General features: G+C 41.0%; 2 protein-coding genes and 1 non-coding gene across 3 annotated transcripts; 2 read left to right on the top strand and 1 right to left on the bottom strand.

The window, feature by feature from the left end:
• Window positions 1-207: 207 nt before the first annotated feature.
• On the top strand, window positions 208-1,461 carry LOC130939218 (UPF0481 protein At3g47200-like). The gene has a single exon (XM_057867339.1). It carries the CDS (start codon window positions 208-210, stop codon window positions 1,459-1,461), a length of 1,254 nt encoding a protein of 417 aa, XP_057723322.1.
• Window positions 1,462-8,153: 6,692 nt separating this feature from the next.
• LOC130942445 (small nucleolar RNA R71) lies at window positions 8,154-8,261 on the bottom strand. The gene has a single exon (XR_009071015.1). It is a non-coding gene; the product is annotated as a small nucleolar RNA R71 (small nucleolar RNA).
• Window positions 8,262-14,578: 6,317 nt separating this feature from the next.
• Window positions 14,579-15,166, top strand: LOC130939217 (uncharacterized). Its single transcript, XM_057867338.1, has one exon. It carries the CDS (start codon window positions 14,579-14,581, stop codon window positions 15,164-15,166), a length of 588 nt encoding a protein of 195 aa, XP_057723321.1.
• Window positions 15,167-16,180: the final 1,014 nt, after the last annotated feature.

Below are 16,180 nucleotides of genomic sequence, written 5' to 3'. Positions count from 1 at the left end.
ATATACACCTTTTCTGACAATACCGATTATACCTCTTTTTCCTTCTGATCATAGAATTGAACTATAATAACGGTTAAAGATTGAGCTAGCCAATTATGTCCATAAGTTGTAGACAAAGGGTTGTTTTTTATCATCAATCATTATCAGTTCTTACCTTTCTTTCAATCTGGTGGTTATATTATCATGCATGCAAACGTGAATAGATATATGGAGAATGATGTAGCTATAGAGCTTGAAGCAATGCTGAAGAAGGCACAACCTTTGTTTACAACCAAAAGCTGCTGCATCTATAAAGTGCCCCATCAAATCCGCCAATCAAGCGAAGATGCATACACCCCGGTGCTTGTTTCAATTGGCCCTCTGCATCACGGGAATTCTAGACTGGTAACCATGGAAGGGCACAAACAGTTTTATTGTCAACATTTCATTCAAAGATCGGAGGCAAGTTTGACCGATTTGGTGAGTTGCGTGAAACAATTGGAACTACAAATCCGTGCATGTTACTCGGAGAAGATCGAGATCACAGTAGATGAATTGGTGAAGGTGATATTGATAGACTGTTGTTTCATAATTGAGCTTTTTCTCAGAGATTATGAGGGGACAACAGAGGATGATCTTATCTTCTCAAAAGATTGGATGGAATTTCGGGTAATGCATGATTTGTTATTACTTGAGAACCAAGTTCCTTTGTTTGTTGTTGAGAAAATATACAATCTAGCTTTTGCTTCTCCCTTACATGGTGGTGGATTCCCTTCATTTATGTGGTTTGCTGTTAGTTATTTTTCATATCACAACAAACAAAGTGTGTTAACACCGGCTAGTAGTAGTATAGCACACTTCACTGATCTGCTTAGATATTTCCACTTGCCACCATCTCATACAACACTTCTAAGGAACCCTGGATCGTTAGTCCTTGGTCACAGTGCATCTGAGTTAGTTGAAGCAGGAGTCAAGTTCCAAGTAAATAAATCAAGCCATTGCATACTTGACTTGGAATTTGAAGATGGTGTTCTCAAAATCCCACATATTATAGTGTATGATGGGACTGAAGTTTGGTTGAGGAACATTGTGGCTTTAGAGCAGTGTCACTATCCTCGAGATCACTACATCACTGACTACGTTTCCTTCCTTGCTAAACTTGTCAACTCAAATAAGGATGCGAATGTCCTCATCAAAGCTGGAATAATTGAGAGTATGGTGAGTGGTAATGACACTTCAGTGGCTAAGCTATTCACCGATGTTGATAAAAATATTATAATAGTAAATTATAATGTTAATTATCTCCGAATTCATCATGACTTGAATACTTACTACAAACATCCCTGTCGCACTAAAATAGCAACTCTGAGACGTGATTATTTCACCACTCCATGGAAGACAGTAGCTTCTATTGCTGGAATTGTATTGCTCCTTCTTACTGTTATTCAGACTGTATGTTCCATTCTCCAGCTTCATTCTTAAATAATTAGTGCTAAGGCTACTACTATAGCCACATGCATTCACAATAGAGACTACTTAAATTCGAGATTTGCTACTTATTATATTATTGCCACCACTCTATTACAGATTCTAATTTGTATTCTTTCATTAATTTAATTAAGATTACATATTGTGTATCTGAGACTATATATTCTGGTCTTTTATTTGAGCTTCCTAATGAATATTATTATTATTGCATTGCCTTTATTTTATCAATAATATATAATACACAAATGTTATTCGTACACTCAAATTACTTACTAAAATCAATAATAAATATATTTGTGTATAAATATATATGTAATTTAAGTTATTTTAATATGTATTTATATTTCAACATGTATTTTATATTAATAACTAATTTTAAAAGCGCCAATAAATTATAACTCAAATGGCATAGTTTTCCTATATTCAGCGAGATCGCGAATTTAAGTCTCTCTATTTTTAGTTAAAAAAAACTAATTTTAGTATATATATAATAATATAGTCTTATATAATAATATTAAGATTTAATGGACTAGAAAACATGCTATTGCTTTGTTTTTGACGTTGGATTCAAATAGGTAAATATTATTGAATGATTTGTATCCTAATTAATAATTAATTTAATCTTTAAATCGCTTGTTATTCGAATAATTATTCACTTTTTTTTAGTTTTGGACAATCTCTTTTCTTAAATAACTATTAATAATTGTCTATTTTATAAATAGTTAAATATTACTATTATTTAAATATAACTAACTGAACGAATGGTTACTATGAGTATTTCTTAATTTAATTCTAGAAGAGAAAAATAATGTCTGTACTCTAAATTTACTAAAGAAGAAGGACTAAAATGGCTGAAACCAATAAGATAGCAATTACGACCCAACAAATTATAAGTATTTGGGCATGCACTTGAAACCCTCCTAATTGCCAATAGAATAAAACAAGTCAGCTATAGTATATACGAAGATAATAAAAAATGTTTTTTTTTTTTTTTACATAAAATCTTGCTTCGAGTATATATAATAAAAATATTAGCTTAAATAACAATAATTGACTTGAGATTAAATAAATACATTAGATGAAATTAATTATACAATTTGAGTTTTCTACATAAAAAACTAGAACAAAATATTTGTTCGACTATGGTAAGGACTAACTTCATACACTCTTTATATTTGACACTAATAATACTCACTTGAAAATAGAAGAAAAAAAAAACGAGTACTTATAAAGTGACGGGATATTATAGCATGATATAAGTAAGAGCCAGTATAATAGAAATGAACATAATCAACATTGTCAAGCACTCAAGTGTCAACAGTTTGACAATCTAAGATAGACATAATCAACAACTTTTTTTACATCTGTTAAATTATTATAAATCATTATTCCTTGGTTGCGTCTTATATATTTTTTTTTATAATATATTATATTTTTTATTATTTCTATCCACTTATAATAAGTGTTTAAAAATAATTCAGTGGGAAAATAAATTTACAATAAGTTTTATTATAAATTTTGACATAATTAATTAATAATCCAGAATCCAAAATTTGACATTCTTAATTGAATTATAAAATTAGTAACCATTACCTGTTAGATATAATAATTTAGTCAAATTTATTAAATTATTTAATAACTTTTAATTATCAACTTAATTACAACGAATGAATTTCTACTATATTTATTTGTTAGTAAAAATACTTTCTTGGAAGAAGAAAGTATCGGCGTATTAGAGCCTTGAAGTTTAGGAAGAGGAGAAGATTCAATGGTGGTCGCATGAGTAGCAGGAGTACAATTAGAAGTTTAGAACAAGTGTTCGAGAAGAAAAGTAGATAACACCAATTGGCCTTTTTTATTTTTAAATACCCTAAAGTCTAAGTTCTATATTCTTACGGAAGGTTTGTGCTTTTTTCTTTTAAATTTATTATTATTATTATTATTATTGTTGTTGTTGTTACGGCCTGACTCAAATGTAACATGGGTCGATCCGATCCACGAACCACCCGACCCGAACGGTCGGGTGTGAGGCGCCCAAATACTGACCCGGACATGCGTCCAGGACAGTTTCCCGCCACAACTGTATAAGAAAACTTTGAGGAAGGTGGGTTTTGTCTTTGTGGGACCTGTCTCTGACACGGTATATATGGGGAGGGTCCTACCCCTCTCCCAAGGTACGTCACATACCATCCTCTCACCTTTTGCCAGCACACTTAACTGACAAGAGCGTCGGAATGTCTTTGCAGGTGACACCCCCTCCTTCACATACACAGCTCGGGACGTCGGCAACACCCGTTCATCCTCGCGACTTGGACCCAGGCCATACCCACCTATCAACCCAAGGATTCTCCCGATCCATCCGGCACCGACCTACCGAACATTGGCGCCGTCTCTGGGGATCGCCTGAATGGACATCGTTCTAGGGGACCATGGCCGCGCAACAGGCCTGGAGGGGGAAGCCTCCGTCTCCTCTCCGCGAGAGCGGCTGAGGTCCCCCCCGGCGACGTACCGAGCCATAGCCGAGGGCCCAAGAAAGACGCCCCTTCGGGGGAACTGGTAGCGACAGCGCTAGGATAATGCAGGAACTGCGCCATAGAGTGCAGAACCTGGAACAACAACTAACGGATCAAGAGCATCATCAACAAACCCCCGACCCCGACTACTCGCAGTCTCCCGAAATTCGAGGAAGAACCTCCCACCGAAGTCGCTCCTGGCACACCCCACCCTTAAGATCGGAACCGAGAAGTAGCCGGGAAGACTCACCAAACCCGAGGAGACGATGATGAGCGGATAATTTGTATGCTTTTTGGCATTGTTTTTAGTATATTTTTAGTATGATCTAGTTAGTTTTTAGTATATTTTTATTAGTTTTTAGTTAAAATTCACTTTTCTGGACTTTACTATGAGTTTGTGTGTTTTTCTGTGATTTCAAGTATTTTCTGGCTGAAATTGAGGGACCTGAGCAAAAATCTGATCCAGAGACTCAAAAGGACTGCAGATGCTGTTGGATTCTGACCTCCCTGCACTCGAAGTGGATTTTCTGGAGCTACAGAAGCCCAATTGGCGCGCTCTCAACGGCGTTGAAAAGTAGACATCCTGGGCTTTCCAGCAATATATAATAGTCCATACTTTGCCCAAGATTTGATGGCCCAAACCGGCGTTCAAAGTCACCTCAAAAAATTCCAGCGTTAAACGCCGGAACTGGCACCTAATTGGGAGTTAAACGCCCAAACTGGCACTAAAGCTGGCGTTTAACTCCAAGGAGAGTCTCTACACGAAAAAGCTTCATTGCTCAGCCCAAGCACACACCAAGTGGGCCCGGAAGTGGATTTTTTACGTCATTTACTCATCTATGTACTAGTTTTCTATAAGTAGGACCTTTTACTATTGTATTTAGAGAGACTTTTGGGTAGCTATCTTTGTTTTATGCTATCTTAGACCTTTGGAGGCTGGCCATTCGGCCATGCCTAGACCTTGTTCTTATGTATTTTCAACGGTGGAGTTTCTACACACCATAGATTAAGGTGTGGAGCTCTGCTGTACCTCGAGTATTAATGCAATTACTATTGTTCTTCCATTCAATTCCGCTTGTTCTTTATCCAAGATATCACTTGTTCTTCAACATGATGAAGGTGATGATTGACGCCCATCACCATTCTCACTCATGAACAAGGTGACTGACAACCATTCTTGTTCTACAAGCATCTGAGGCTTAGTGAATATCTCTTGGATTCCTGATTGCACGATGCATGGTTGATCGCCTGACAACCGAGTGCTCGCCTGAAAAACGAGCCAGCCATTCCGTGAGATCAGAGTCTTCGTGGTATAGGCAAGAACTGATGGCGGCATTCAAGAGAATCCGGAAGGTCTAACCTTGTCTGTGGTATTCTGAGTAGGATTCAATGATTGAATGACTGTGACGTGCTTCAAACCTGTAACCTACTGGGCGTTAGTGACAGACGCAAAAGAGGGATTCTATTCCGGTAGGGGAGGGAACCAAACCGGTGATTGGCAGTACTGTGACAGAGTGCGTGCATTAGCTTTCACTGCGCGGATGGGAGGTAGCTGCTGACAACAGTGAAACCCTACACGAGCTTGCCATGGAAAGGAGTAAGAAGGATTAGATGAAGGCAGTAGGAAAGCAGAGAGACGGAAGGGAAGGCATCTTCATACACTTGTCTGAAGCTCATACACCAATGATATGCATAAGTATCACTATCTTTATCTTTTATATTATTTTCGTTCATCATCATATATATTTGAGTTTGCCTGACTAAGACTTACAAGATGACCATAGCTTGCTTCAATGCTAACAATCTCCGTGGGATCGACCCTTACTCACGTAAGGTATTACTTGGACGACCCAGTGCACTTGCTGGTTAGTTGTGCGAAGTTGTGTAATGCCATGGAATTGAACCACCAAGTTTTTGGAGTTCATGACCAGGGATTATGAGAGTTGTGAAAAGTATTGTTCACAATTTCGCGCTACCAAGTTTTTGGCGCCGTTGCCGGGGATTGTTCAAGTTTTGAGCAAGCTTTTGGTAACAATGCCTGGGATTGTTCTAGTTTGGACAACTGACGGTTCATCTTGTTGCTTAGATTAGGTATTTATTTTTTTTTCGAAATTCTTGAAGATGAATTCTAGAGTTTCATGATGATTTGTTGAAATCTGGCTGGCTGAGAAGCCATGTCTAATCTGATTGGACCGAGGTTTCAACTCATCACCACAAGAGCTTGTTGATTTTCATCAATTTTGCTTTTGGAGCAGTGATCTGCTATGGCTTGGCTGACCTTTGGTCATGTCTAGTGTTTTGGACCGAAGCTTTCTTTGAAAGCTTGGCTGGCTGTGAAGCCATGTCTAATTCCTGGACCGGAGTCTTAGACTAGCATTGCACTGATTCCTGGAATTCTCATTAAGAATTTTGATACCTTTTTCCACTTAATTTTCGAAAAACACAAAAAAAAAAATTACAAAATCATAAAAACCAAAAAAAATATTTGCTGTTTCTTGCTTAAGTCTAGTGTCTCATCTTAAGTTTGGTGTCAATTACATGCATTCATTCATGTGTCTTAAGGATCTTCAAGTAATTCTTGATGATTTCTTACTCTGATCTTTGAATTCTTTTGGCTTGAGTGTTTATGTGTCTCATATAGTGTTAGTGGTATACAAACTGCTAAGTTTGGTGTCTTGCATGCATTGTTATTTGATTCTTATTGCATTTTGATTATTAAAAATCCAAAAATATTTTTAATTTGTGTCCTTTCAAGTCAATAATACAAAGAATTGAAGATTCAGAACATACTGCAGAGGAATTATACAGAAAAAGCTGAGCATTCAAAAATGCCCAGTGAAGAAGGCAGACTGGCGTTTAAACGCCAGCCAGGGTACCTGGTTGGGCGTTTAACGCCCAAAAAGGTAGCATTTTGGGCGTTAAACGCCAGAATGTATACCATTCTGGGCGTTTAACGCCAGGATGGTGCTAGGGGAAGAATTTTGTTTTCAAATCAATCTTTTTTCAAGTTTTCAAAGTTTTTCAAAACCAAATCTTTTTCAAATCATATCTTTTCAATCAAATGTTTTCAAAATCAATTTCTTTCCTTTTTCAAAGATACTTACTAACAATTAATGATTTGATTGAACATTTTTTGCCTTTTCTATTAAGGAAGGTTTTATGTTTGAATCATATCTTTTCTTGTTAGGCAAGTCATCAATTTTTTTTAAAATCACATCTTTTCAAATTGTTTTCAAATCATATCCTTTAAAATTGTTTTCAAATCATATCTTCTCAATCACATTTTTTTTAAAATAGTTTTCAATCAAATCTTTTTAATTTCTAATTTCAAAATCTTTTTCAAAAATCACTTGATTTCTTTTTCACTTTTGATTTTCGAAAATTATCAATCAAATTTTCAAAATGTTTTCAAAATCTTTTAATTGAATTTTCGAAAATTCTCTTCCCTCCTTCCCACATCCTTCTATTTACGGAGTACTACTCCTTCTTAATGCACAATTCGAACTCTAACTAATAAAGTTCGAATTCTTCTTCTCCTTCTTCTTTCTATTTCTCTTTTCCTCTGACACTTCAAGGAATCTCTATACTGTGACATAGAGGATTCCACATTTTCTTGTTCTCTTCTCTTTCATATGAGCAGGAGCAGAGACAAAGGCATTCTTGTTGAAGCTGATCCTGAACCTGAAAGGACCTTGAAGAGAAAGCTAAGAGAAGCTAAAGCACAACTCTCTTTAGAGGACCTGACCGAATTCTTCAAGGAAGAAGAACACATGGCAGCCGAAAACAACAACAATGCCAACAATGCAAGGAAGGTGCTGGGTGACTTTACTGCACCTACTCCTGATTTCTATGGGAGAAGCATCTATCCCTGCCATTGGAGCAAACAACTTTGAGCTTAAGCCTCAATTAGTTTCTCTAATGCAACAGAATTGCAAGTTCCATGGACTTCCAATGGAAGATCCTCATCAGTTCTTAGCTGAATTCTTGCAAATCTGTGACACAGTCAAGACTAATGGGGTTAACCCTGAGGTCTACAGACTGATTCTATTCCCTTTTGCTGTAAGAGACAGAGCTAGGATATGGTTGGATTCTCAACCTAAAGAAAGCCTGGACTCTTGGGAAAAGCTAGTCAATGCCTTCTTGGCAAAGTTCTTTCCACCACAAAGATGGAGTAAGCTTAGAGTGGAAGTCCAAACCTTCAGACAGAAGGATGGAGAATCCCTCTATGAAGCTTGGGAAAGATACAAACAATTAATCAGAAGATGTCCTTCAGACATGCTTTCTGAATGGAGCATCATAGGTATTTTCTATGATGGTCTCTCTGAACTATCCAAGATGTCTTTGGATAGCTCTGCTGGAGGATCTCTTCATCTGAAGAAGACGCCTGCAGAAGCTCAAGAATTGATTGAAATGGTTGCAAATAACCAATTCATGTACACTTCTGAAAGGAATCCTGTGAACAATGGGACTAGTCAGAAGAAAGGAGTTCTTGAGATTGACACTCTGAATGCCATATTGGCTCAGAACAAGATATTGACTCAACAAGTCAATTTGATTTCTCAAAGTCTGTCTGGAATGCAAAATGCACCAAACAGTACTAAGGATGCTTCATCTGAGGAAGAAGCTTATGATCCTGAGAACCCTTCAATGGAAGAGGTGAATTACCAAGGAGAACCCTATGGAAACACCTATAATTCTTCATGGAGAAATCACCCAAATTTCTCATGGAAGAATCAAGAGAGACCTCAACAAGGTTTCAATAACAATAATGGTGGAAGAAACAGGTTTAGCAATAGCAAGCCTTTTCCATCATCTTCTCAGCAACAGACAGAGAGTTCTAAGCAGAATACTTCTGACTTAGCAACAATGGTCTCTGATCTAATAAAGACCACTCAAAGTTTCATGAATGAAACAAGGTCCTCCATCAGAAATTTGGAAGGACAAGTGGGACAGCTGAGCAAGAAAATTACTGAACTCCCTCCTAGTACTCTTCCAAGTAATACAGAAGAAAATCCAAAAGGAGAGTGCAAAGCCATAGACATGGCCGAATATGGAGAGGAAAGAGAGGAGGAGGACGCCACTGAGGAAGACCTCAGTGGGCGTGTACCAATCTCCTCTGAGTTCCTCAATGAGGAACCATGGGAATCTGAGGCTCAAAATGAGACCATAGAGATTCCATTGGACTTACTTCTGCCATTCATGAGCCCTGATGAGTATTCCTCCTCTGAAGAGGATGAGTATGTCACTGAAGAGCAAGTTGCTAAATACCTTGGAGCAATCATGAAGCTGAATGACAAGTTGTTTGGAAATGAGACTTGGGAGGATGAACCCCCTTTGCTCACCAAAGAACTGGATGACTTGTCTAGGCAGAAATTACCTCAAAAGAGGCAAGATCCTGGGATTCTATACCTTGTACCATAGGCACCATGACCTTCAAGAAGGCCTTGTGTGACTTAGGGTCAAGTGTAAACCTCATGCCCCTCTCTGTAATGGAGAAATTAGGGATCTTTGAGGTGCAAGCTGCAAGAATCTCATTAGAGATGGCAGACAATTCAAGAAAACAAGCTCATGGACTTGTAGAGAATGTTTTGGTGAAGATTGAAGACCATTACATCCCTACTGATTTCATAGTCCTAGAGACTGGGAAGTGCATGGATGAATCCATCATCCTTGGCAGACCCTTCCTAGCCACAGCAAAGGCTGTGATTGATGATGATAGAGGAGAGTTGATCATTCAAGTGAATGAAGAATCCTTGGTGTTTAAGGCCCAAGGACATCCCTCTATCATCATGGAGAGGAAGCATGAAGAGCTTCTCTCAAAACAGAGCCAAGCAGAGCCCCCACAGTCAAACTCTAAGTTTGGTGTTGGGAGGCCACAACCAAACTCTAAGTTTGGTGTTGAACCCCCACATTCAAACTCTAAGTTTGGTGTTGGGAGGTTCCAACACGGTTCTGAGTAATTCTGAGGCTCCATGAGAGTCCTCTGTCAAGCTAATGACATTAAAGAAGCGCTTGTTGGGAGGCAACCCAATGTTTTATAGCTAATTATTTTCTTTTGTTATTTTATCTTTTTTGTAGGTTGATGATCATAAGAAGTCACAAAAACAATGAAAAAAAGCAAAAACAGAATGAAAAACAGGAAGAAAAACAGCACACCCTGGAGGAGAAGAAGCTGGCGTTCAAACGCCAGTAATGCTAGCTGTTGGGCGTTTAACGCCCAGTCTGGCACCATTCTGGGCGTTTAACGCCAGAAAGGGGCACCAGACTGGCGTTAAACGCCAGTAAAGGGCAACAACCTGGCGTTAAACGCCAGGAATGGGCACCAGCCCGGCGTTTAACGCCAGAAATAGCTCAAAACGTGATTTTGAGCAACATTTGGTGCAGGGATGACTTTTCCTTGACACCACAGGATCTGTGGACCCCACAGGACCCCACCATCTCTCTCTTCCCCCCACTCACCAATCACCTCAATACCTCTTCCCCAAAAACCCTTCACCTATCAAATCCCATCTTTCTCTTCACCACTCACATCCATCCTTCATAAATCCCCACCAACCTCACCCTTCAAATTCAAACCACTTTCCCTCCCAAACCCACCCATCATGGCCGAACCATTACCCCCCTCTTTCCTATATATACCCTTCTTCAACCCTTCATTTTCACACAACCTAAACACCCCTTCTTTCCCTTCTTAGCCAAACACACCACCTTCCCCCCTTCCTCATTTCTTCTTCTTCTACTCTCTTCTTTCTTCTTTTGCTCGAGGACGAGCAAACATTTTAAGTTTGGTGTGGTAAAAGCGTTGCTTTTTCGTTTTTCCATAACCATTTATGGCATCCAAGGCCGGAGAAACCTCTAGAAAGAGGAGAGGGAAGGCAAAGGCTTCCACCTCCGAGTCATGGGAGATGGATAGATTCCTCTCAAGGGTGCATCAAGTCCACTTCTATGAAGTTGTGGCCTTGAAGAAGGTGATCCCCGAAGTCCCCTTTTCACTCAAAAAGGGTGAATATCCGGATCCATGAGATCCGAAGAAGAGGTTGGGAAGTGCTTACCAACCCCAAACAAGTCGGAATCTTGATGGTTCAAGAGTTCTATGCCAATGCATGGATCACCAAGAACCATGACCAAAGTGTGAACCCGAATCCAAAGAATTATCTCACTATGGTTCGGGGGAAATACTTGGATTTTAGTCCGGAGAGTGTGAGGGTGGCGTTCAACTTGCCTATGATGCAAGGAGATGAGCACCCTTACACTAGAAGGGTCAACTTTGATCAAAGGTTGGACCAAGTCCTCACAACCATATGTGAAGAGGGCGCACAATGGAAGCAAGATTCAAGAGGAAAGCCGGTTCAATTAAGAAGGCATGACCTCAAGCCCGTGGCTAGAGGATGGTTAGAGTTCATTCAACGCTCAATCATTCCCACTAGCAACCGGTCCGAAGTTACCATAGACCGGGCTATCATGATCCATAGCATCATGATTGGAGAAGAAATAGAAGTACATGAGGTTATAGCCCAAGAACTCTACAAGGTGGCGGACAAGACCTCCACTTTGGCAAGGTTAGCCTTTCCTCATCTCATCTGTCACCTTTGTTATTCAGTTGGAGTTGACATAGAGGGAGATACCCCCATTGATGAGGACAAGCCCATCACCAAGAAAAGGATGGAGTACACAAGAGACCCCTCTCACCATGAGATCCCTGAGATTCCTCAAGGGATGCACTTTCCTCCACAAAATTATTGGGAGCAATTAAACACCTCCCTAGGAGAGTTGAGTTCCAACATGGGACAACTAAGGGTGGAGCATCAAGAACACTCCATTCTCCTCCATGAAATTAGAGAAGACCAAAGAATCATGAGGAGGAGCAACAAAGACAAGGAAGAGACATTGAGGAGCTCAAGCACTCCATAGGATCTTCAAGAGCAAGAAAGAGCCGCCATCACTAAGGTGGACCCATTCCTTGATTCCTTGTTCTTTATTCTTCTGTTTTTCGATTTTTATGCTTTATGTTTGTCCATGTTTGTCTTGTGATCATTAGTGTCTTAGTGTCTATGCCTTAAAGTTATGAATGTCCTATGAATCCATCACCTTTCTTTAATAAAACGAGCTTAATTGATAAAGGAAAGAATTGCATGAATTCTGAATTTTATAATAGTTTAATTATTTTGATGTGGTGGCAAAACTTTGTTCTCTGAATGTATGCTTGAACAGTGCATATGTCTTTTGAACTTGTGGTTCATGTGTGGCTCTTGAAAGAATGATGGACATGTTACTGAGGATCTGAAAATCATTAAAAATGATTCTTGAAGCAGAAAGAGAAGCAGAAAAAAAAAAAAGAAGAAGAAAAGAAAGAATAAAGTTGTGATCCAAGGCAAATAAGAGTGTGCTTAGAACCTGGACACCTCTAATTGGGGACTTTAGCAAAGCTGAGTCACAATCTGAAAAGGTTCACCCAATTATGTGTCTGTGGCATGTATGTATCCGGTGGTAATACTGGAAGACAGAGTGCTTTGGGTCACGGCCAAGACTCAAGAAATAGCTATGTTCAAGAATCATCATACTTACTAGGAGAATCATTAACACTATCTGGATTCTGAGTTCCTAAAGAAGCCAATCATTCTGAATTACAAGGGATAGAGTGAGATGCCAAAACTATTCAGAGGCAAAAAGATAAAAGCCCGCTCATCTAATTAATACTGATCTTCATAGATGTTTTGGAGTTTTTATTGCATATTCTTCTTTTTATCTTATTTGATCTTCAGTTGCTTGGGGACAAGCAACAATTTAAGTTTGGTGTTGTGATGAGCGGATAATTTGTATGCTTTTTGGCATTGTTTTTAGTATTTTTAGTATGATCTAGTTAGTTTTTAGTATATTATTAGTTTTAGTTAAAATTCACTTTTCTGGACTTTACTATGAGTTTGTGTGTTTTTCTGTGATTTCAGGTATTTCTGGCTGAAATTGAGGGACCTGAGCAAAAATCTGATCCAGAGACTCAAAAGGACTGCAGATGTGTTGGATTCTGACCTCCCTGCACTCGAAGTGGATTTTCTGGAGCTACAGAAGCCCAATTGGCGCGCTCTCAACGGCGTTGGAAAGTAGACATCCTGGGCTTTCAGCATATATAATAGTCCATACTTTGCCCAAGATTTGATGGCCCAAACCGGCGTTCAAAGTCACCTCAAGAAATTCCAGCGTTAAACGCCGGAATGGCACCTAATTGGGAGTTAAACGCCCAAACTGGCACTAAAGCTGGCGTTTAACTCCAAGGAGAGTCTCTACACGAAAAAGCTTCATTGCTCAGCCCAAGCACACACCAAGTGGGCCCGGAAGTGGATTTTTTACGTCATTACTCATCTATGTACTAGTTTTTCTAAGTAGGACCTTTACTATTGTATTTAGAGAGACTTTTGGGTAGCTATCTTTGTTTTATGCTATCTTAGACCTTTGGAGGCTGGCCATTCGGCCATGCCTAGACCTTGTTTCTTATGTATTTTCAACGGTGGAGTTTCTACACACCATAGATTAAGGTGTGGAGCTCTGCTGTACCTCGAGTATTAATGTAATTACTATTGTTCTTCCATTCAATTCCGCTTGTTCTTTATCAAGATATCACTTGTTCTTCAACATGATGAAGGTGATGATTGACGCCCATCACCATTCTCACTCATGAACAAGGTGACTGACAACCATTCTTGTTCTACAAGCATCTGAGGCTTAGTGAATATCTCTTGGATTCCTGATTGCACGATGCATGGTTGATCTGACAACCGAGTGCTCGCCTGACAAACGAGCCAGCCATTCCGTGAGATCAGAGTCTTCGTGGTATAGGCAAGAACTGATGGCGGCATTCAGAGAATCCGGAAGGTCTAACCTGTTGTGGGTATTCTGAGTAGGATTCAATGATTGAATGACTGTGACGTGCTTCAAACCTGTAACCTACTGGGCGTTAGTGACAGACGCAAAAGAGGGATTCTATTCCGGTAGGGGAGGGAACCAAACCGGTGATTGGCAGTACTGTGACAGAGTGCGTGCATTAGCTTTCACTGCGCGGATGGGAGGTAGCTGCTGACAACAGTGAAACCCTACACGAGCTTGCCATGGAAAGGAGTAAGAAGGATTGGATGAAGGCAGTAGGAAAGCAGAGAGACGGAAGGGAAGGCATCTTCATACACTTGTCTGAAGCTCATACACCAATGATATGCATAAGTATCACTATCTTTATCTTTTATATTATTTTCGTTCATCATCATATATATTTGAGTTTGCCTGACTAAGACTTACAAGATGACCATAGCTTGCTTCAATGCTAACAATCTCCGTGGGATCGACCCTTACTCACGTAAGGTATTACTTGGACGACCCAGTGCACTTGCTGGTTAGTTGTGCGAAGTTGTGTAATGCCATGGAATTGAACCACCAAGTTTTTGGAGTTCATGACCAGGGATTATGAGAGTTGTGAAAAGTATTGTTCATAATTTCGCGCTACCAGACGACATGACACAATCATCTACGCCCGGGGTAGGGAGGCGGGCGCCACGAGACGAGATGGCGAGAGCGGCGAAGAGAGATCTGGGGGAACATGGTGACATGTGATAATGGGCGCCACCCCATTCCATCATTCCATCCTCGAAGTCCGGTTGTCAAAGCACTTTGACAAACCAACGGACATGAGGTATGACGGAACCCAAGATCCGCTGGAGCACCTCACGACTTTCGAGGCCAAGATGAACCTGGAGGGAGTAGGAGACGAAGTAAGGTGCCAAGCCTTCCCGGTCACCCTGGCGGGACCTGCGATACGATGGTTCAACGGCCTCCCGCAGGGCTCGGTGACCGGCTCTGATATTAGCCGTGCCTTCCTAGCACAATTCACCACCAGAATCGCGAAGGCAAAGCACCCGATCAATCTTCTCGGCGAGACTCAGAGGACCGGCGAGCCGACCAGGAAGTACCTAGATCGGTTCAACGACGAGTGCTTGGAAATCGATGGGTTAACCGATTCAGTGGCCAGTCTCTATCTGACGAACATGCTCCTTAATAAGGACTTCCGAAAGCATCTCACCACGAAGTCGGTCTGGACGATGCAAGAGATTCAAACTGTGGCCAAGGAGTATATCAACGATGAAGAAGTCAGCCAGGTCGTAGCTGCCAACAAACGACAACCCTCCAACAACCAAAGCCGGTAACACGGTAGCAGAGAAAGACAGAAGGAACACGCCAGAGACGGCGGACCGAGCAAGACACCCAGGCCGTTCCCTCGAGTTGGGAAGTTCATCAATTACACCCCCCTCACCGTCCCCATCGTAGAAATCTATCAACAAATAGCCGAGAAGGGGATCCTGTCGAAGCCCCGACCTCTGAAGGACCGAACAGGATGAAACAAGAACCTATATTGTGATTATCACAAAGGCTACGGGCACAAAACACAGGATTGCTTCGACTTGAAGGACGCGCTGGAATAAGCGATCAGGGACGGAAAACTGGCCGAATTCTCCCACCTCATCAGAGAGCCAAGGATGCGAGATTGCGACCGCGAGGAAGAGGACAGAACTCGCGCGACGAAGCGACGCCACGAGTCAGAAGATAATGAGCATGGCCTTACCATTGTGAACGTGGTAATGGCAAGAGACGCGGCTCCGAGGTCGAAGTTGGCGCAGAAGAAGGATGCCAAGGTCCTCGCGATCTCTTCCTCTAGCCCCGCGCTAAATCCAAAAAGGACCCCACCCATATTGTTCGCGCCAGATGACCAGTGGTTCGAAGAGATCACGGAAAACCCACCAATGGTTATCACGGACAGGGTGGGAACAGGCCTGGTCAAAAGGATCCTCGTGGACACCGGCGCTGACTCGAACATCATGTTCCGCAACGTGTTCGACGCTTTGGGCCTCCGGAAAGCTGACCTGAAAACCCACCAGCACGGTGTAGTAGGCTTGGGCGACCACTTCATCAAGCCTGATGGGACAGTGACCCTACCTGTGTCTATAGGGTCGGGTCAAGAGAAAAGATCGGTGATGGCGGAGTTCGTGGTCCTCCGAGACTCGACGGCCTACAACATCATCATGGGGAGAAAGACCATCAATGACCTCGAGGCAGCGATCAGCACAAGAATATTAGTAATGAAGTTCATCACGGATAGGAGAGTTGTGGGATCCATAAGAGGGGACCTAGAAATGGCAGTCGCTTGCGACAACGCCAGCCTC

This window comes from Arachis stenosperma, chromosome 7, assembly GCF_014773155.1.
Source record: "Arachis stenosperma cultivar V10309 chromosome 7, arast.V10309.gnm1.PFL2, whole genome shotgun sequence".
Taxonomy (NCBI): Eukaryota; Viridiplantae; Streptophyta; class Magnoliopsida; order Fabales; family Fabaceae; genus Arachis; species Arachis stenosperma.
The sequence above is the reverse complement of the archived record's forward strand: the minus strand, read 5'-3'. Positions and strand labels throughout refer to the sequence as shown.

What these genes read in the sequence shown, in the direction of transcription:
- LOC130939217 (XM_057867338.1), top strand. Translation starts at nt 14,579, where the DNA reads ATGGGCGCCACCCCATTCCATCATTCCATCCTCGAAGTCCGGTTGTCA.
- LOC130939218 (XM_057867339.1), top strand. Translation starts at nt 208, where the DNA reads ATGGAGAATGATGTAGCTATAGAGCTTGAAGCAATGCTGAAGAAGGCA.